The 18,504-nt window shown below is 46.0% G+C and overlaps 1 protein-coding gene across 3 annotated transcripts in view; it reads right to left on the bottom strand.

Annotated features, from left to right (window-relative positions):
• Positions 1 to 1,725: 1,725 nt before the first annotated feature.
• OTUD5 (OTU deubiquitinase 5) overlaps positions 1,726 to 18,504 on the bottom strand; it is a 58,577-nt gene continuing 41,798 nt past the window's right edge. For 2 of the 3 annotated variants that reach the window (XM_063294152.1, XM_063294151.1), the window contains exons 3-9: positions 8,751 to 8,815; positions 7,826 to 7,982; positions 7,500 to 7,648; positions 6,318 to 6,503; positions 5,929 to 6,139; positions 4,212 to 4,325; positions 1,726 to 3,343 (exon numbers count right to left, since the gene is read on the bottom strand). In XM_063294152.1, coding sequence (XP_063150222.1) covers positions 3,222 to 3,343; positions 4,212 to 4,325; positions 5,929 to 6,139; positions 6,318 to 6,503; positions 7,500 to 7,648; positions 7,826 to 7,982; positions 8,751 to 8,815 — 1,004 coding nt within the window. In that variant the 3' untranslated portion in view covers positions 1,726 to 3,221. The remainder of the gene's footprint in view (positions 3,344 to 4,211; positions 4,326 to 5,928; positions 6,140 to 6,317; positions 6,504 to 7,499; positions 7,649 to 7,825; positions 7,983 to 8,750; positions 8,816 to 18,504) is intronic. The other variant, XM_063294154.1, reaches the window with a different exon arrangement.

Below are 18,504 nucleotides of genomic sequence, written 5' to 3'. Positions count from 1 at the left end.
TGCTATCTGAGCTACAAAATGCAGCAGGATAAAACATCCCAATTCTGAGTGAAGGAACTGCACCATCCGGGTATTACTTTTATTGCTTTTCTATTTACCAAGTTTCATGCAAATAATTTAAGATTCCTGCCCACTTCCTCTTGTGTTGGTTCTCTGCTTAGAGTTGTTTGCAGGGAACATTCCCTTGGCACAGCAGCCAAGGCAGCTGAAGCAGCATTCCATTCTGTCAACTTGGCATTCCTGGGATTCGTTCTGATGCCTGTATGGACGAGTCCAATACCCATCCGTAGCACGTTAACCCTCCATCCACCTGTATGTGGTGTCCTTCAAAAATACTAGAGAACTCCTATCATTCTCCCACCAGTATAACTGCATTTATGTTTGGAAGCCAACAGAGTTAAAGCCACTTTTCATTGACAAAAATTGCTCCTGACTTACTGGAAAGCAACAGGGCCATCTTTGAACCTTCGTTTCAGCAGTCCCAGTAATACTTCCAAATAGCTCCTCCTTTTGGCCACAGCTTGGGTTCTAGGTAATAAAAAGCCAGCGGAAAATGGCTCGGAGCCTACCATTTTGTCATTATGATGTCTCTTCTAACATTTTCTGGAAAAGTGGACTGTGACTACCAGACCAGGCTTCTCCAACTCTGGACTGCTTAGCAGCTGCATAGATGCGGTGCCTCAATCTGTAAGCACAAGCTAGTTTGCAAGCAGAGCAAGAGGCGATTGGTATTAGCAGACAGGGGACTGGCTTAACTAGTCCCCCAGTTGAACACGCACACACGGAAAAGGAAGGCCAATCCCTGGCTGCCATGTGTCAATTAAAAACCTGTTCCCCCCAAGAGGTTATAGCACAGCAGGTCTAACAGCTGGTCATGGAAACTTTCAGGGTCTCACCAAGAGATGAGAAGCAGCCTGTAAGGTGACAAGAGGGCAGGCGAGGAATGAGGCCCAGATGCAAAGGACAGATCAATGGGAGACAATATGGATTTGTCCGTCTTTTCTCCCCAGCGTACGAACTGAAGTCCTGCGTGCAAAGATGGCATTCAGCATCCACCTTATCATGCCGCTTAGGATCTCAATTTGTTGCTTTTCAAGGTGGCGGTCCTTACAGCACTGGGGGCTGGAGACTCCTGTAGTTTCTAACACCCTGCCTCCCCTTATTACACTTCTGTCCTTCCCACCCCCTTTTGCAAAGGAACAATGACCAATGGTACTGAGCATAGATATCCTCCATTTAATGCATCTACAATCTATCTGATTTGTTCTACTAGATCAAAGCCAGATGCACGATTTTCTTGTTTTTGATCAAGGGACCTTCATTACCGATGGGCAGCCCTTGGGTGGAGCACTGGACCCTGCAGGAGAGACAGGCACAGGGCATTTCCTTTTCAGCAGGTAAACATTAGCCTCCCTTTTCTTACTTGGGTGACTGAAGGAGCTGTCCATCAAGGTACCCCTAGAAAAGCAACCAAGTCTTTGCTCTAATAACCTCTTATCGGCAACAGAATGGTTTTCCAGGAAGCAGAGAACTCAATGGGCCGAGTGCTTGAGAAACAGCAGCACAAACGTTTGGTTCTTGTGGACTGCAAGAGCCTCTGCCTCATCTTTTCCAACTTCAGTTCCTCCTCCCCCCACCCCTCATGCAGAGAAGTTCATCACCCACTGAGCAAACGAAAAGTGAAGGAGGGAAAAAAAAAGAGAGAAAGAAAGAGTGTGCAGGAGGTCAACTCTGCCTATATTTTTATTTCAGGCACCAAATACCACTTTTAGACCAGCCATCTGTGGAGTCTCCAGGATCCATCTTCTAAAGCAGCAGACTACTCCCCTCCCCACTTTCCAAAGATGCCTCTTTGAAGCGTCAGAGAGCAACAAATGGGGGGCAGGAAGGTCAGCATATCTCCTGTCCCTCCAGAATTTGGGACTCAGCATGAAGACGCAAGAGGAGCTGAGAACGTGGCTTCTCTACGTCTAAGTGTAAAGAAACACTTGTTCAGACCGAGGCTTAGACAGTAAAATGGCCACAATAGGTAGATTATAACTACATCTGTAGTGAGGAAGACACCACACCTGGAAAAGGTAAGGTTACCAGAAATACTTCCTTCCTTGGCTTTTTTGTTTCAAACTTTCAAGCCAGCCCATCGACAGTCCAGGAACCAGTAGAGGCTCCCCTGTTTGAACCAGCCCTTAGAATGGGAGTCAATGTCTGTTTTTGCCCCCGGAGAGCTTGGCACCTCACCACGTTAGCTGTAGCCTCCATCCAGAGTCCATTGGTTCCCAGTCTCTTTTCCTCTCAGCATTACCCTAAGGCCAGACCTGCCCAGGGGGAAGTCTGACACTGGCCGGTGAGCGGTGCCCCCTCTCCCTCTGCTGCTAGGCACAGGGGGAATCAAAAGGCAGCAGCAGGAGAGACCAAGAAAGGCCAATGAAGCACAGCAGCAAGAGCAGGGATACCAGACAGCTGGACTGGCCCACTGGCAATGGTGGAAGGACGGGTACCTGCTGGGTGGTCAAGAGCCACATGTGAACAAAGAGGTGGGTGGGAAGAGAGGCTATTGCACCGAGTGAAAAGGGGACAGCCTCTTACAGGCAAGAGGGGAAACTTTTCTTTGGAGGAAGGCAGAAGGATTTCAATGGCTGCAGGGTAGGACCTGCTTCACTGAAATCTTTTTCCCGTAGGGCAGGGAATGTGGCTGAAAGAGCCAAAGACAGTGGTGTCCTATCACCTCCTCTTCTCTTGCCCCACAATTACAGGATCCCCCCAGCCTCCAGGGTGAGGGAAACCAGCAGGGCCTACAGTGGCATTTTCCTTCTACTGAAGCAGCTATGCTTTCTCCACACCCCTACGCCCAGCGTCGGTCCCCACCCGGCAGGCAAGCCCTGCCCCTCCAGTCCAAAGGGGGGAGGGCTCTCTGGGGACCAGATCAATCATTTCTTTTAATAATGAAAAACGGCAGATGAAGGGGAAGCCCAGCAGGCCCCGGCTGGAGAGTGTTCAGCTCCTTGTTGAAGAGGTCCTGTCCCTCTCTTGCCCCTGTCTGTTCCTCAGCGTGCCAGAGGGGAGAGTCTTCTGCAGAGAGCCAAAAGTGGGGGGCAAACAGGCAGCTGAAGGAGCCTTGATCAGCAGCAGTGGAGGAGGGGAGAGTCCCAAGTATCGTCATCCTTCCTGCCCAAACATGCACCAAAGGGGTGTCAGGCGAGCGCAAGAGCCGGAGCCAGTTATCAACTCTTGTCGGAACCACTGTCTCTGTGCAGGGCGCCTTTCTTCATGCTTTCCAAGTACTCCTGCTGCGAAACGGCCAGCACCGAGGCCAGGATCTCGTCGTCATCCCAGTCACTCAGACCTGGCCAAAGACAGACAGACAAAGGGGCAAAAGAGTCAGCGGGGGGGGGGAGCTCTTCAGAGCACAACTGGGGGAACCTTTGCTATTGGATAAGCTTGGCTCTGCCTCTACCAGGGTAGTCAACACCCAACGATGGGAGCTGCAGTTGGGGGAACTGGTTTCCCCAACCCTGCTTTATACTGCCGCATTGCCTGTTCTCTTGACTCCTCCTGGCCACCATCCTCTTTCACACACACACACAGTCTAGTTCTCCACCACACGTCCATCTCCACCAGCCTACATGACTCCCGATGCTCTGAACAGGACCGTAGAGAGCTTCCTGTCAACTACTTGCAGCTTTCCCAGATTCATTTCTATAGAGCCCAGAGCCCCTGTGCTACTGAATTTGGGCAAGATTCCCCCCCCCCATTTTTAAAATTGGTTAAGTCCTAAAATAAGGGCGTTAAACTACTGGTAATTATAATGCACTTATTTTGAATATATTCTTCCCTTCCTATACCAGGAAACGGACAAACAAAGGAATAATCACCATCATGCTAGGGATAAATAAAGATTGAGAATTAGTTGCCCCAGAAACCTCCATGGCTGCAGTTACTTCACGTGTCATCTAGTGCAAAATCCAGCTGTTTGTATAAAACTTGGAGAAGTGCAGCTTCAGACTTTAACATCTAGTCCACGTGATTAAGGATCAAATGCCAGAAGCATTTTAACAGGTGAGATTCTGTACTGGGGAAACTGAAAAGACTCTGACTACAGCAGTAGCGTGTCTTGCAGTACTGGAAGGCATTGCTTTTTAAAGGGACAAAAGCTGAAAAGTGGGCAATCCAAGATTCCAATCATGCCTGCAGGGCAAAATGAAGGCACCTACCGAATGCCGTGGGTGACATTTGTTGCATTATTGCCCGGCACTCCAGGGCTGGATACAACGACACTAAAGGAGGGGTTACTCGGCCACCGCCTGCAGACAGCTGGCTGCTCGTACCTACGATGGGTGGAAACTGCAGATGAAAACTTTGCATTGAGGATTCAGAACTGAGTGACCCACTGCAGATGATTATCTGAAGACTTGGAAGTTTATATAAGCACAACTTCCTTTAAAGGAATGCCAACAATTGTTTTCTGGAGCATGCTGAAAAATAACACCTGCAAGATGTAAATTTCTTGTAAATGCAGAAGGTCTTTCAGAACTTTGCAAGGCAGAAATCAGCATAGATAAAAGGATTCACATTTATTGAGACAAGATTCCTGAGAATTTCAAGTTTCTTCTTTTTTTTTAAAGGTAGTTACTAATCCTAATGCAATGCCCAAAGGCTAGAAAACTGTGTGGATTCTGCCATGGCACATAACTTCTGACCCAGGTTTAACATCCATTTTCTCTCTGCAATAAAATGATTCAAGGTATCACTTAAACTGTGGGTAGGTGGGTTGCACTGGTTCATTTTGCCACCCTTAGGCCAGAAACAGAAATGAAATTATGACTAGGGCATCCCTTCGCAACAAAGGTGCCCCAGCAGAATACGGCTATGGAGATCTGCCTGAAAAAAAAAAACACTTTCTAACTGCAAGATGTTAAGTTTTTCTTGTCTCTGGGTTGTTCTGCTCTTCTGAATTACCTTCTTGTAAGGATCTTAGTTTCTAACCCTGCAAGGCTAAATCTTGCATTAAAATTGTTTGTACTTAAGAACTAGATATTTTGCCTGAAAAGGGCATTATCTTTGACTTTTGTTCATGTAGGATTTTAACATGCTATTTTACTTTTTAATACAGTGTAAACGTCCTCAGAGAGCACTGCTAAAAAGTGGTTGGCGATTTTCTGAATGTATGCAAAATGAATTCTCTCATCTTCACTCCTGCTCCAATCTGATTGCCACCTACATATTTTTCTTCAACGGCAGCGTCAGAACTTGAAGTGGGTAGTAAGGATCAGCCGTGAAGGGAGAAAGCAAGCTCCACAGTGCTCTTCCACTCTCCCTTTGCACCTTCAGAAGGAAGGTCCAGCCTCTGTAGTTTAAGACATGTTATAGTATAATTGTTTAATACAAAACAGGCAGCTGTAGGTATGGCTTTAATGCTATTGCACAAGTAACTTGGTTCCTGGATGAAAACCCAGGGCAGCTGCTTCCCATGTACGCAGGAAATTGACATGTTGCACAACCACCTCTGCCTTATGTCTGACAATTAAAATGCACAGAAATCTCTCCCCGCCTCAAGATCTTGCAGGTGTTTTGTTATACTGAGATGATGTGCTGGCAAGCCAACTTGTTTGACATGTATCTCAAGAAAAAGTTGACTTCCCAATTCCTTAGCAATCTTTTCACGTAACGATCCGGGTGCCTCCTTCCATAAAAATTAAGTGTCTGAAATCTCACGGTATTAAAAACGTGGGGATCTTGTGTGACAACACTGCAGCCTTATGAAATGTAGTAATCCAGGGAGATCCCTGACATTTTTGACAAGGGAACATTATTTAATGTTGGGAGACCACAGGCCCTGTCCAAGGATGCTGCAGGGATCCCGATGCCCTATGATGTAACGTCCCAGACGCTATAAGCTCCCGGCCCCCGCCCCAATCCAAGGGCACTCACCTGGTGCACATGGCGAAGGGGGTTTGGGAAGTGCGAGGGCTGCAGTGCTTCCAGGAGAAGCAGGTTTGGCGGCAATAAGCTCATTGTGCAGGTCGGGGTGCTCTGGGGAAGAAGCCGAGCTGCGCTGACGGGGGGAGCGGCCACTCCATTCTTCCAAACCGCTCGCTGCAGCTGCTGTGGCAGAGCTGCAAGTAGCGCTGGCTTTGCGAGGCTGAGGGAAGAAGAGGAGGGACGCTGGTCAGGGGGCCCTGGGGCTTTGGGGGTCGGCTCCCAAGGGCCAGTCACTCCTACTGGAGGAGGGACAAGGCCCATGCCACCCGTCCTGCAGGGATCCCCAAGGTATCCCACCGGCTCTCAGTCGCCTGCTGTGCAAAGGAAGAGCGCCCAACCTGTCTGGCCTGCTTTTCCTGGTCACGCAGCCACTGCAAATAAGACTCCCTGGCAACCTGTTCTTCGATGGCCTCATTGGTGGCTTCCCAGTCGGTTGCTCGCTTCTTATCCTCCAGCATCTGCTGCTCGATCCAGGACTCCTCTGAGGTCTTGATGGCATTCTTCATCAAGGACTGCTCTGCATACTGCAAGGGCAAAAGGAGACTGAGCAAGCCCACCACAGTCCCAAGCTGAGCCCAACTCCCCCAAGCCTTTTTTCTTACACAGAGAAGCTGCAAAATGTGAACGTCCCTCCAAACACAAGCATTGGAGAGTAGAAGACAGGGCAGAATGGGAAGCATTGGCCCCGTGGTTGCCTAGGGAGAACAGACAAGAGCCAGGTGCTCCATTTCTCCCTGGCACGGGGAAGGTATGGATTAGATCATCATAAGCGATACGGGGACAGCCTTGGACAGTGGCTGCTTTGCCAGTTCTATGGAAACCAGGGATAGTCTCCTAGCAGCTGAGGGGACAGGCTGAAGCTTCTGTTGTCTTTTTGAGCTTGGCTTAGAAGCAGCTGGGAGGATGCGCTAGATCCGCTTGCCCAGGTGGCTCCTTGAGAAGTGTGCAGAAGTATCAGCATGACTGGCAGGACATTTCCCAGTATTTTGGATAGATTCACCTGTCCCTGCAGGGTGTGGGGCCGTCCCCACCTACATACTCCAGGTTAGAAAGAGCTACCCACTGAAGGGTGTCTTTGTGAAGACAGAAAACATGGGTCATTACGTCTTCTTTTGGAAAAGAGGTGCATATGTTACAGCTCCCCAAAGTCTTGGGTACAGCCCCCACAAGCATCCTACACCCCAAATGTTGCCATCAAAATATATTTTTTAACGAGACAGAAAGGGAAAACAGTAACATTATGATTACAAGGAAAATAATCATACAATAATCATAGTTAAGTACTTGAATTAAGTTGAAAGCTGTGCTACCACTTTGCAAGTCCTGTTTCTCCCCAGCCCTCCTGACCCATTGAATTCTCCTTGCCCCAGTCCTCCAAAGCCAGGCTGTGGCCAGGTTTCTGGCCATGCTCCTGGAAGTACAGCTCACGAGGAACAAGGATGGAACAGGATATTGGCCACCAACCATTTGCCCATCCTAGAAAGCCAACCCCCCTCAGATGTCGACCAGGAAAAACTCACCCCTGGCTTGAAGGAGGGCAGCCCTAGCCCCACCCCAATGGTAGCCTTGTTGGGGTTCACCACGGAGTTGTAATGTATGTTGCGGTGATAGCTCACCCGGATGGGCTCATCCTCATTCTGGTGGATGCCATGGAAAGTATTGATGGGCTCTGGAAGGGAAAAATGGTAGGACAGGGTGATGGGTGACCTTGGCTCAACCATCCCTCAGTGCATCCCTCACTTTCTACTTCTGTAGGACAGGCAGGGAAGCAACAACCCCACTTGCCCCAGATGGATGTTCAGAAGAGCCAGGGGCAGCAACTGAACCAGGGGACAGGTGCATATACCTGTGCCATACTGGTAAACCTCCACAGGTCGGTTGTACATCTCTGCCATAGCCTGCATCTCAATATGGTTGCCATGGCAGTTGTTTTTCCGTTTGCGGTTAATGTAAGTGGTGAAATCTTCTGTCACGTAATTGGAGAAGTAGTCAGCATTCTTCATCTGAAATGAGGGAGGGCCTCAGGATGAGACGGAAGCAGACAGACATCCAGGCGGGCAAAAGGAGCAGAAGCAGGGCAGTAGGTTTCCTGGGAAGGGCTCTCAGTGTAAACCTGCGACACTTGAAACAAGGGCTCCCTTTGCTCCACTAGCGAAATGTTGGGAGAGCAGGTGGTGTCACTGGAACTCAAGCAGCGGGAGCAATGTTTGAACAGGCCCATCTGTACAACTGAGTTAACCCAGATACGTGGGAGTTGTTCAGGAAAGAGCAGCCTCTCCTCCAGCATACCCAAGGTGACGTTGCAGAATCCCTCCGCTTCTGATGAGACTGGGCAAGGCCAGTGCTGCCCCGGCCTCTTGCAGGCCATTCACAGATGGCTGCCAGAACCTCAACCTTCAGAAGCAGCTGGCTGATACAGAGATTTAGCCTTGGCACCTTCTGCCCCTGCTAGCAAACTTGGGGGTGCGGGGTGGGGAGGGGAGAGAACGGGAATGCTTTGGGTTTGTTTTTAACAGTAAAATGGGGATATGCATTGTAGACACACACAAAAATGGGAGGCCAGAATGATGACTGTAGCACCAGATACAGAGCTTCAGGTTTCAGGAAAATTCCCATGCAGGAAAGAGGCACTTTTTCCAAAAACAGCTGCCCAGGAGCCTAACGCGATCTGCCCTGGTTCTTGCCAGGATGCCTGACGGCTGCAGCCCGAAGGTCAGACTCAGAGGTGGTGGAGGAAATCTGCCCTGCACAGCACTCCCACTCCCACTCACCAGGTAGTCCATGCAGTGCTTCCTGACCACTTCGTGCATGTCTTGGTCACCATATACCTGGTCAGCTGTGGAAAGAAAACTGGAGGGTACTGTCAGTGCCACACTGCCCTTGGCTTCCTGAGAAAGGCACAGAAAAGCTAGGCACAGAAGCCTGGACCCAAATCCCTTGTCCCCTTGCATCTAACAGGGGTGACTAAGTGACCCTGAGCGGGAGACGAGGTGGCAGAGCCACTCCATCAGCAATGCTTGAAGACCAATTTCCCAGCCTTTCTCTCCTTCCTTACTCTGACCTCTTACTGGTCAAAGCAAGCACGACTGTACTATTTAACAATTAGTACCAAGGTTTCATCTTCACCAGCCCATCAAGTTCTGTTCCTTCTCCCTGCTTTTTTCTTTTGGTGTCACATCTTCTAGACCACAAGTTTTCTGACTGTACATAAGCGACTCAGAGATCCTGAAGAATGGTCAGTAAGAGTAAAAATCTGCAGTCTTTTTGAATCTGCAGCCAAGGCAGGCCTCAACCCCAAATTGATTTCTTGTTATTTCAACTGGGATGGAAATTCAGTTCCAGATTTTTTCTGGGTAAGCAAACAAGCTTAGATCTTTTAAAAAATACAGGCTGTCTAGAACTACAGCAAATCAAGTGAGGAAGAAATAAAGGTGATGTAGGAGACCACTGGCTTCTCTTCCTCTCCTAACTTGAAATGCAAAGACAGCAATCATCATTTGGCTTCTTGAAGGCAAGTACCACCAATCCCATGCCTCACTTGGAGGGATCTGATTGATCAAGAATCTGCGACTTCCATCAAGAAGTCAAATCTCCTCAGGGCAGACAAACATGGAATTAGGGGATCGTCTTTACACTATGCAATTTTATTCCCCGAGTACCATCTGCAACACACCTGGTCTAACCCACCATCAGTTAGATGACATTCCATCAGGGAGATCATTAATACTATGACCAGAAACCGAAAAAGACTTTTTTCCTTTTCTTCTAATACTAAATTTGTTCCCCCCTTCTGTGGTACCTCCACCACTTACAGCTTGCAGTTCAAAAATAAGTTGAACAAAATCTTTCACTGAGTAATCTAGCAATCAAAACCTGAGAGCCCTGGTTCCATTCTTCATCAACTAAACCACAACGAGGGAGCAAATGAAACAGTAATGAAACTGATAAGAGGTGCTGAAAAGGCAAGGCAAAGCAGGGTTCTCATCTTCAGATGGAAGTCTCCGCAGGCTAGAGGTAATTCCAGGGGCAACTGAGGAAAAAGCTTATTGATGCAAACTTCTGGAGGGTCACAAAATGAGAAGCAGGCAAAGGAATGTTTCTGGAAAGTGAATTACCTAGACAGCACCACAGCATATCAAAGCTTTTACAGAGAGGTGTCAGCATTTCTTCCTCTTCTGATTTGTTTACACAATTTCTATTTCCATATCCTGCTGCAACTGACATAGCAGAACTAGGATTCAATAAGCAGCACTAGACCTGGATTCCTGAAACTTGACCTCATTCAGACTGCTTTGAAAAAGAGATTCCAGGTTCTGTTCTTCTCAAAGCACAAATGCAACTTAGAATGGTTCAAATGTTTTTGTGAATCAGGAACAGTCAGATCCAAAGAAAAAGGAAAGTGGGATCACAAGGAAAGAGAAATCCCTTGTGATTCCAATTAAACACAGGGAAATCAGTGTGTGGGATTTCTTTGTTGAGCCACATGTACTTTTGGATCATACCCTACAATTGTTGGTGCAAATGGTGACAATATGGTCTTGTTCTTTGATTGGTTGTGAGATGGGCTGAAGAGGAGAGAAGAGAGACCGTTGGGGCCTTTAAAAAAAGCACTCATTTATTTTAATATTTTGGCAAAAGAAAGAAGAACAAATAATGTTGGGCTTGAAAACTTCTATGCCTTGAAGCCAAATTTCAGAGGGGCAATCTTGGAGCAGGGGCCTTCTGCAAACTGTAAAATGAGGTCTCGTGCACTACTTGCAGGCCACCCACCCATTCATTCTCTGCAGGGATGAAAGCTACTTTTGTGCAGAGGGGACAGAAGAACCATAGGGAGATATTCTCAACCACATGGGCACTACTTTGCCGCAGGCTTCTTCCAGATGTGTTTAATTACAACTCTCATCACCCTCAGCAAATCTGATCAATTGATCAAATCTGATCAATCAAATCTGATCAAATCTGATCAATGAGGAGTGCTGCAGTCCAACACCGTTGGAAAGCAAAGCCTATACAACAATGCAACATGTCAGATCTTGTTGTAAGATGCTGGAGCAATAGTGGTGGGGTGGTGGTGGTTTGGCCTTTTGCATCTTTCCATTCAGCGGAGCCAGCTGAATCAGAATAAAGTGGCATGGTAGGGGAATAACAAGGGGAGTGGAGGAAACAGATCTTCAAAAGCAGGAGCAGCTCTGCAGAACCAATCCCTTCCTCAACAGCACCAGTATCCACCATTCCTGCTTCCTGCCTCTACCTCACCCCTTGCAAGCAACGATTCCTCCCATCTTTTGCACCAGGCCTTCTGCCCTCCCTGATCTCTTTGCTCCCTGCCTTCACAGCCTCCTAGTAGATTTGCCCCTGCTTCAGGCACAGACAAGACTTTTTGAGCACCTCTTCTGAAGCGGTCAGGGACCATAACATCCTCATGGGGCACATCTGGAGTGAACAGCAAGATCCCCAATCTGAATGGCACCTCAATGAGAGTAGAGTATGTGAAGCAGCAGGTTCTTGTTGTTCCTGGGCCGGCCGGGCCAAGGTCTTTCGAAGAGGTTTAAAAAAACGTTATGCCCTCCCCCACATGCTCAACTGCAAGCTAAATTAAAGTCATTCAGAGCACCGGTCTTCACTGAAATGTGTAGCTCCCGGCTGTTTCAGAGGAGCACAGGACAACCATTCCCTGCATCATGCATTGGTTGCTTAGGTAGGGCTGCACCTGAGAGGGCCGTTTCTGATCAAATGATGACTGGCCAGCTTTCCAGCACCAAACATTCTCTCTTTGTATTTTTTTACATACATTATTTTATCAGTATTTTGTTTTATATTGTGAGCTGTCCAGAGTCCCTTTGGAATTGGGTGGCACCAAAATCAAAGTAAATAAATAAATACATAGACATCTACAGGTAGTCCTTGTTTAGCGACCACAACTGGGACCAGCAACTGTTGAGTGAAGTGATTGTTAAGTGAAACCATGACTGTGCTTATGATCTTACTTCAGCTTTCCTTTGCTTTAGGTCTTAAACATGAGGACTGGCCGTAAAGTTACTTTTTCATCATTGTCATAACCACAGTCGCTAAATGAGGCGGTTGCTAAATGAGGCCTCCCTGTACAATGCTCAGGAGAAAGAGACTGGCCTGTCTCAAGACTACACAGATTCAAAATTAGCAGGGCAGGAAAGGGGGAATAGCCAGGAGAGTGACATAAATGTGGCATTACTAAAGGAACCCCATCCTCAAAGCCACTCTATGCCAGCAATGTACTGGGACTTTCTGTACAGTGGAAGAGAGAGGAGACATTAGTTATTAGATGTGTTCCCTACCAAGAACCCCAACGGTCAGATACCTGGCCACCTTAGAGCTGTATCCTCTCAAGCTCATTCTGTGTTACCAACCCCTCATCAGATAGCACTGACAAAGCAACAGTCAAAATGATATTGGTCAAAAACATTTTGGCGGGCTGCTGCACACTGCATCACGGGAGCAAGTGACTCATCTCTAAGCCCCATGTAAACAAGGATGTGGTTTTTGATGTGGAGAAGTAAAGCCAGCAGTTCCAGCAAGTCACATGGGGCACGGGCTTTTCTCCGAAACTGGAGCTGCGGTTATACTAAGCTCCGGTGCATCTGCATACACTGCACACACATGCACTAAGAGTGCAAACACAAACAATACTGCCTCCCCACTCCACCCTGCTTTCATGGGCTACAGGTTGACTGTGGGCTGGAAACAGAAGGTATAGGCACCACTGGGAGTTAGGACCTCTACACTATCTTCCAGGCCATGCTTGTGTTCATTTTATAGAGGCATCTGCAGTTCTATACCCGCAGCCCGGTACTTAAAACACAGAGGGGGAAAGACTATAGAAAATAAAGAGGAATTTTTAGGGTCTCATGGTTACATTAAAAAATGTGACGGCAGATGTGCTGAAGAACAAAAGCACCCTACTTTATGTTCCCCTTTCAGTTCTTTAATCTTTTGAGAATGCTTCTTTTATCAAGAACTGACATAAGCACGTATCTAAGAAAAACTGTTGAATAGACAAGTGCGTAAGTGAAACACTTCACCAAGCACTCACCGGCACAAGCTATGTTTTCTGCAGGTATCAAGAATACCCTTCTAACGCAAAACACTTATTACCAGTGAAGGCTGTCTTTCCCTAAATCCAATGGTTCCTGATGCCCTGGACTACAATTCCTATCATTCCAGCCAGCAGTGGCATCCTAATAAAACAAATGCATAGTAAGGGCACAAGGGTGATGAAGTCCAAGCTTTACAATAAAGCAGACCACAACCCACTAGTACCACTGCCTCTTTTATCTGCACTTTCAAAACAGTTGAAATTCACAGAATTTCAGAAGTAGTGCTGCTGATTAAGTGTGTGTACAGGACTGATCGTGATGCTCTTGAATCCTGGTTAGTTCATATTATCACACATTTGCATTATTTTTGAAAAGGCTGGGAAGAAGCAATTACAGGTTAACATGACCTGTTCATACTTTTCTCCTAGTAAAGCCAAGTGCTAAGAAGCTGATCCATCTTGCTTAATGATCAGTTGAGAACACTGAGCACCTGCAACAGGTACTGATGAAACTGTCCTTTTAGGCTAACTGATCAGTAGCCAAGTCACCAGGCTGCCACTGCCTTGAGTAAACTGATGTCAAAGCTAACTACATCAGTGTAAGCCCTGAAAGCTCGAGCCATCCTTTTACACTGATCTGATTAAGCTAACTTTTCATCAAAGGATTCTGAATATTGTCTTAGATTAACAGAGAGGTACATCAAAAGAATTCTGCTTTTGCTGCAGAGGTAATGCCGTACTCATTCCAGTAGTGAGTTCAGAGATGTGCGATGTTGTTTATGCCACCAAACAGCATTATCTGCACATGAGCACTAGCGGTCCAGGGGGAAACCCCGAAGATTTATAATCAAAAATACTTCTTTCGAAAGATCAAGGGGGAAAATCCCCAAAGCATTCCAATGATGGCCAATATGTTCATCAGATGTATAATGGAGAATGAAGAATTGGATGACAGACAAAAAATGGGGAAGAAGTAGAAGAAGGTTGCACTGTCCTGATCAGAAGCATTGCGCACTGCAGGTTTTTTTGTGTACCTTTCACTTGTAGCATTCTGTTATCAAAGAATTTTTTTCCAGCTAGAATCAAATTACATTAAAATGGGAAGTAGAGGCAAGTGACTAATCTCCAGAAGGTGAATTACAATTCAATTCAAAGAAACTCTGTGTTTTTCGGGCTTTGAAAGTTCTCAGCCTACTCCAAAAAATCCCCCAAAACATCACAAAGCAAATTAATCAAGATGTTAGAATTAGAAGTGAGATGATCTGCATTACAAAAGTCAGGCAAGGTGGTTTGTCAGTGAGTGAGCCACCAGAAGGGCTAGTGGACAGATTAGAATATGTCACTACAGCCATGACCACCCTTCCTTCCTTGGACTGACTGATTTATATCAACACACACACAAACTAGGATCAAGTTGAACCACTCAGTGAATCTTCATTTATCCAAGTGATTAAGAAAACCAAACCTGAGGTTAAGGAGTCAAGTTCTATCTCACTCAAGGAACCAAGTTATCTTTATTCATCAGTCACTTGTCATTACTGCCCCCCCCATAAAGGCTGAGGCCAATGCTTGCCAGTACAACATATATGGCTTTGCCTGCAAAAGATCTAAAGTCCAACATTTATTAACGGATAGATCGAACTTATACACTAAAATCAGGATTGACTCCCAGTTTACAGCAAACAAAACATACAATAAAATCAAACTATAAAACAATACTGTAATGAACTATAAAAAACACAGCATCCCAAATACCCTGCAGAAGAAGTCTATCTTCAAGATTATCCTGAAAGATGCCACGGTAGATCTGGCATTTTCTAAACCTCTACCTTTTGCATTTCTAGTCAAAGGTTGCAGGCAGTAGAGCTGGCAAGAACTTCAGAATGCGCAGTTTGGGGCTAGAACATGTAAAAGCAATTTCACAGATTTATCACTGGAGGGTACCCGACATGAACCGTATCATTAGAGATAATGCAAATTGTAAGGGTTCTTTGTTTTCCACCGACTGGGCACACCACAACGTAGGAGATAACTGTACAAAATAACTTTATTGTAGCATATACCTTTCCCAACAATAGGCTGTTGCTCTGAGCTAACTCCACCCTCCTAGGCTTTGCAAGTTGATGTAGCCACGTAAATAAGCCTTTGATGGTTAGTCCTTACAACAAATAAAAGTCTTAACATTTATAAAGCATTCAGCCTTTGCCTCCCTCCAAAAATTCTTGCACTTGTTGGGATTAGATGCTGCTTCAGCGTGGATGCTCTTCTTCTCCAGGCCAAGCTCTCAGCCAAGCTCCAGGCAGGAATCACACCACAATGGGCTGCTTACCGTAGGCTGTGGTCTTGGTGATTAACTGATAGGTATCTTGCTTGCCTATAATAGTTGTACATTCCCAGATGTCGCTTTCCACTCCCTTGTTGGCTTGTTGTCTTCTTATCCCCTTTTTCTAAACACTCACACTTTTGTAGGCTAAGGGCCTGGATGGGGTGAAGCTGCCTAAAAACATTCCTAAAAACACCAGGGTGTGGTTCAATTAGCTCAACACCTGGAATGCAGGCATGGATGCTTGTGAGTAAACTGGAATGAATGAATGAATGAATGAATGAGCCCATCCTCCTCTCAAGTTTCTGGGGCTGTAAACTTTTACTACCCTTTGGGAGAAAGCATGGGTTTAGCTTGGGGGAACTGGAGGTCGGAAGCATTTCTGCCTGGCTGCAGCTGCTTTCCCCAAATACAGAAGCAACCCCAGCTTCATTCCCTCACACAAATAATACAGGCCTCGCTTAAACTGTGCACTGTAATTCCTGACCCTTTGGCATCATCTCAATTGGCTCCCTTTGCTCCAATCCACTGCATCCTTATTCCCTCTTTTTAGTCAGCTATCTTCCCTTTTCTCTTAGTTCTAGTCTTCTATGGTCTAGCAACCTGGACACACTGAAGGAAGGACAACACTCAACGACAGCGCTGAAAGAAGCAGCACAATTTTCTCAGGACTAAAACTGTCTTGGGTGTCCTTCCCTAGTCTGGCACCTTCCAAATATACCCTAGATCCATCTCCAGGTTTGCCAGCTAGCATAGTCATTGGAAAAGGCTGAACTTGAGAGTAGTCTTTAATCCAGAGTATATAACCCTGTGTGCTCTTCTAGCACGGATGTAGGCAAACATGTTTAGAAGGCACCATATGGGAAGTCTGTTTTAACTTCTTACCTCTTGGTTGGAAACCTAACAGGAGGGAAGAAAAGATTTCAGCAAGAGGGTTGAAACAATCCACCAACTGCTCCTGTTTGAAGGGTTCAAGAGGAAAGAAAGATTGGGACACCCTTTTCTTGAACTCTGTGTGACAGTCTACAAGGGATTACCACTTCCAGCCCAGTCACATGTTTTAATACTACAGCAGAGATTCTCTGGTATCAGGCCCAACCCGCATCTGGAAGACACCTAGTTGGGAGGAAGGCCAGAATATGCTTTTGTGTACTACAGCCCATTACAGCAGACACCTATGATGAAATGAGCTGTAGTTTAACAAGAGTCACTGATCTTCTTGGACTAGCGTCACACAGCGGGAAAGACGACTGGTTCATGCCGCAACACATTACAGTAATTAATCTTTATGGCGCCACATGGTTGTTCTTTATGCTTCAACATGCCTACCCCTTGAAATGGTTAAAATGATTGCAGCTCCATGACCTTGCATTAATTTCTGACATCCAGGAAGATGACAATTTACTTTTTCACTTTCCTGTTTTTGACAAATGCACACACAAAAAGATCTCATCATCCTTTCCACTTACCCTATCCCACCCACCAGTTGTGTGCGTGCGCACATGTGCACGCGTGTGGTTCCTATGTCATATTTTCCTCTCTACTCATTCTTAAATATAGCCATGTTTCTCTTCTCCTGCAGCTGTGGATAAAGATCCACTTCAGAGAGATTAAATGAAACTGAATGAAGCTGGGAAAACGAACAAGGTCTTTATTCAGTCTCTGAAAAGGAAAAAAAAAAAGACAACTTGGGGGCCTGGATCTGTGATTGTGCTTCCAGAAAGGTGATTTTGAGTTTTTTTTGTGGGGGGCATATGGGGTGAGGGAGAGATCATTACATTATTATTAATCAATTTTTTTCCCTCAGACAGAAAAAAGGCAAGAATTTTAAGGCTTGTTTTCAACCTTCCGCAATTTGCCACACCATATTGTAGGCAACAATATTCAGAATTCTCAGCCATTGTGGCCATATCTAGAAGAGACCAAGTTGGAAAAGGTGACATTGGCATCACTGGGCAAGCGGGTTTTGTTCCAGTTTTGAATCTCCCCTTCTACCACACTGCAAGTAAGAGTATCTGACAACAGGTGTTCCACAAAGGCCTTCAATACAATAGCAATGTACATACATTACAAGTTGGAGATTCCTACTAATACCCTTATTTCATCAGTGAGATTTCCCTATCAGCTTTCTGCCTGTTTTTTTTTTTTTAAATACTGTTTTACATAAACATTCTGGGTGAAAAAAAAAAAGAATAAAGAAAGCATCTATTGTCAATAAGCTACAGGAGCTGCTGTGCTAATTTTAAAAAAATAGCGTGTAGGAGTTAAAAACAGACAAAAAAGGGGAACCTAACTTTACACTAAAAAACCTGAGGTGGGAAACCTGAGCATATTTTGATAGAAACTGAAACTATTGGTTGCAGTCAATGAAGCTCTTTGAAAATGGAATTCCCATGGTTTCCTCCCACAGTCCTAGCCTCTGCTAAAGGATGAGAAGGGAAGAGGCAAGAAGGGCGATCCAGATGGGCAGCAGACAGCCAAAACGCTGTCCGCAAGACTTCCCACCATGGGCTCCTCACAATGAGGGCAACGTAACATCAGTAAGCAAAGGACACCTCACTTAATCTGTGCTTCAAGGCTCCGAGCTCAGTTCTTGTTTAGCTTTCTTCTTAGTACAGTACCTCCTTCTCAGTCCTCTGCCAAGGCCATTGGCAGATAATTACTGCCACTTGAAAGTTTTTTTAAATATTAATGCTGTGGAAATTCCTATACTGGAGAAGAACTTTCATCTTTTAAATCATCACTCATGAAGCAGGACAAGAGCCACAATGCTTGAATGATGCAACTGCCCTGCTCTGGCATGCACTGCCCTGCAGAGATGGGGCACTAGTTTCATAAAAGGTGTCAAGTCTCACGGTTTCTTTTATTTGCAAGATCATGAATTAAAAAGGGGTTGTGGAAACTATAAGGAAGGTCTATGGTGGTATCTTCTGTTCTGAGGAAGACCTGGCTCTGTGCTTTGCTCCATATAGATGTGTGCTTGTGTTTTGGAGAGACAGTTGTGAATTTAACTCAAATTACAGATTTCATCTGTTTCTGTGAATCCTGGCCTGCTGAGAATATAGTTTTAGCTGCTTCGTCTTGGTGGTCTTAGAGACAACTCAGAATCCATTAAGCCTGGCTAAAGATG

The sequence above is a fragment of the Candoia aspera genome, chromosome 2, assembly GCF_035149785.1.
Source record: "Candoia aspera isolate rCanAsp1 chromosome 2, rCanAsp1.hap2, whole genome shotgun sequence".
Classification (NCBI taxonomy): domain Eukaryota; kingdom Metazoa; phylum Chordata; class Lepidosauria; order Squamata; family Boidae; genus Candoia; species Candoia aspera.
The sequence above is the reverse complement of the archived record's forward strand: the minus strand, read 5'-3'. Positions and strand labels throughout refer to the sequence as shown.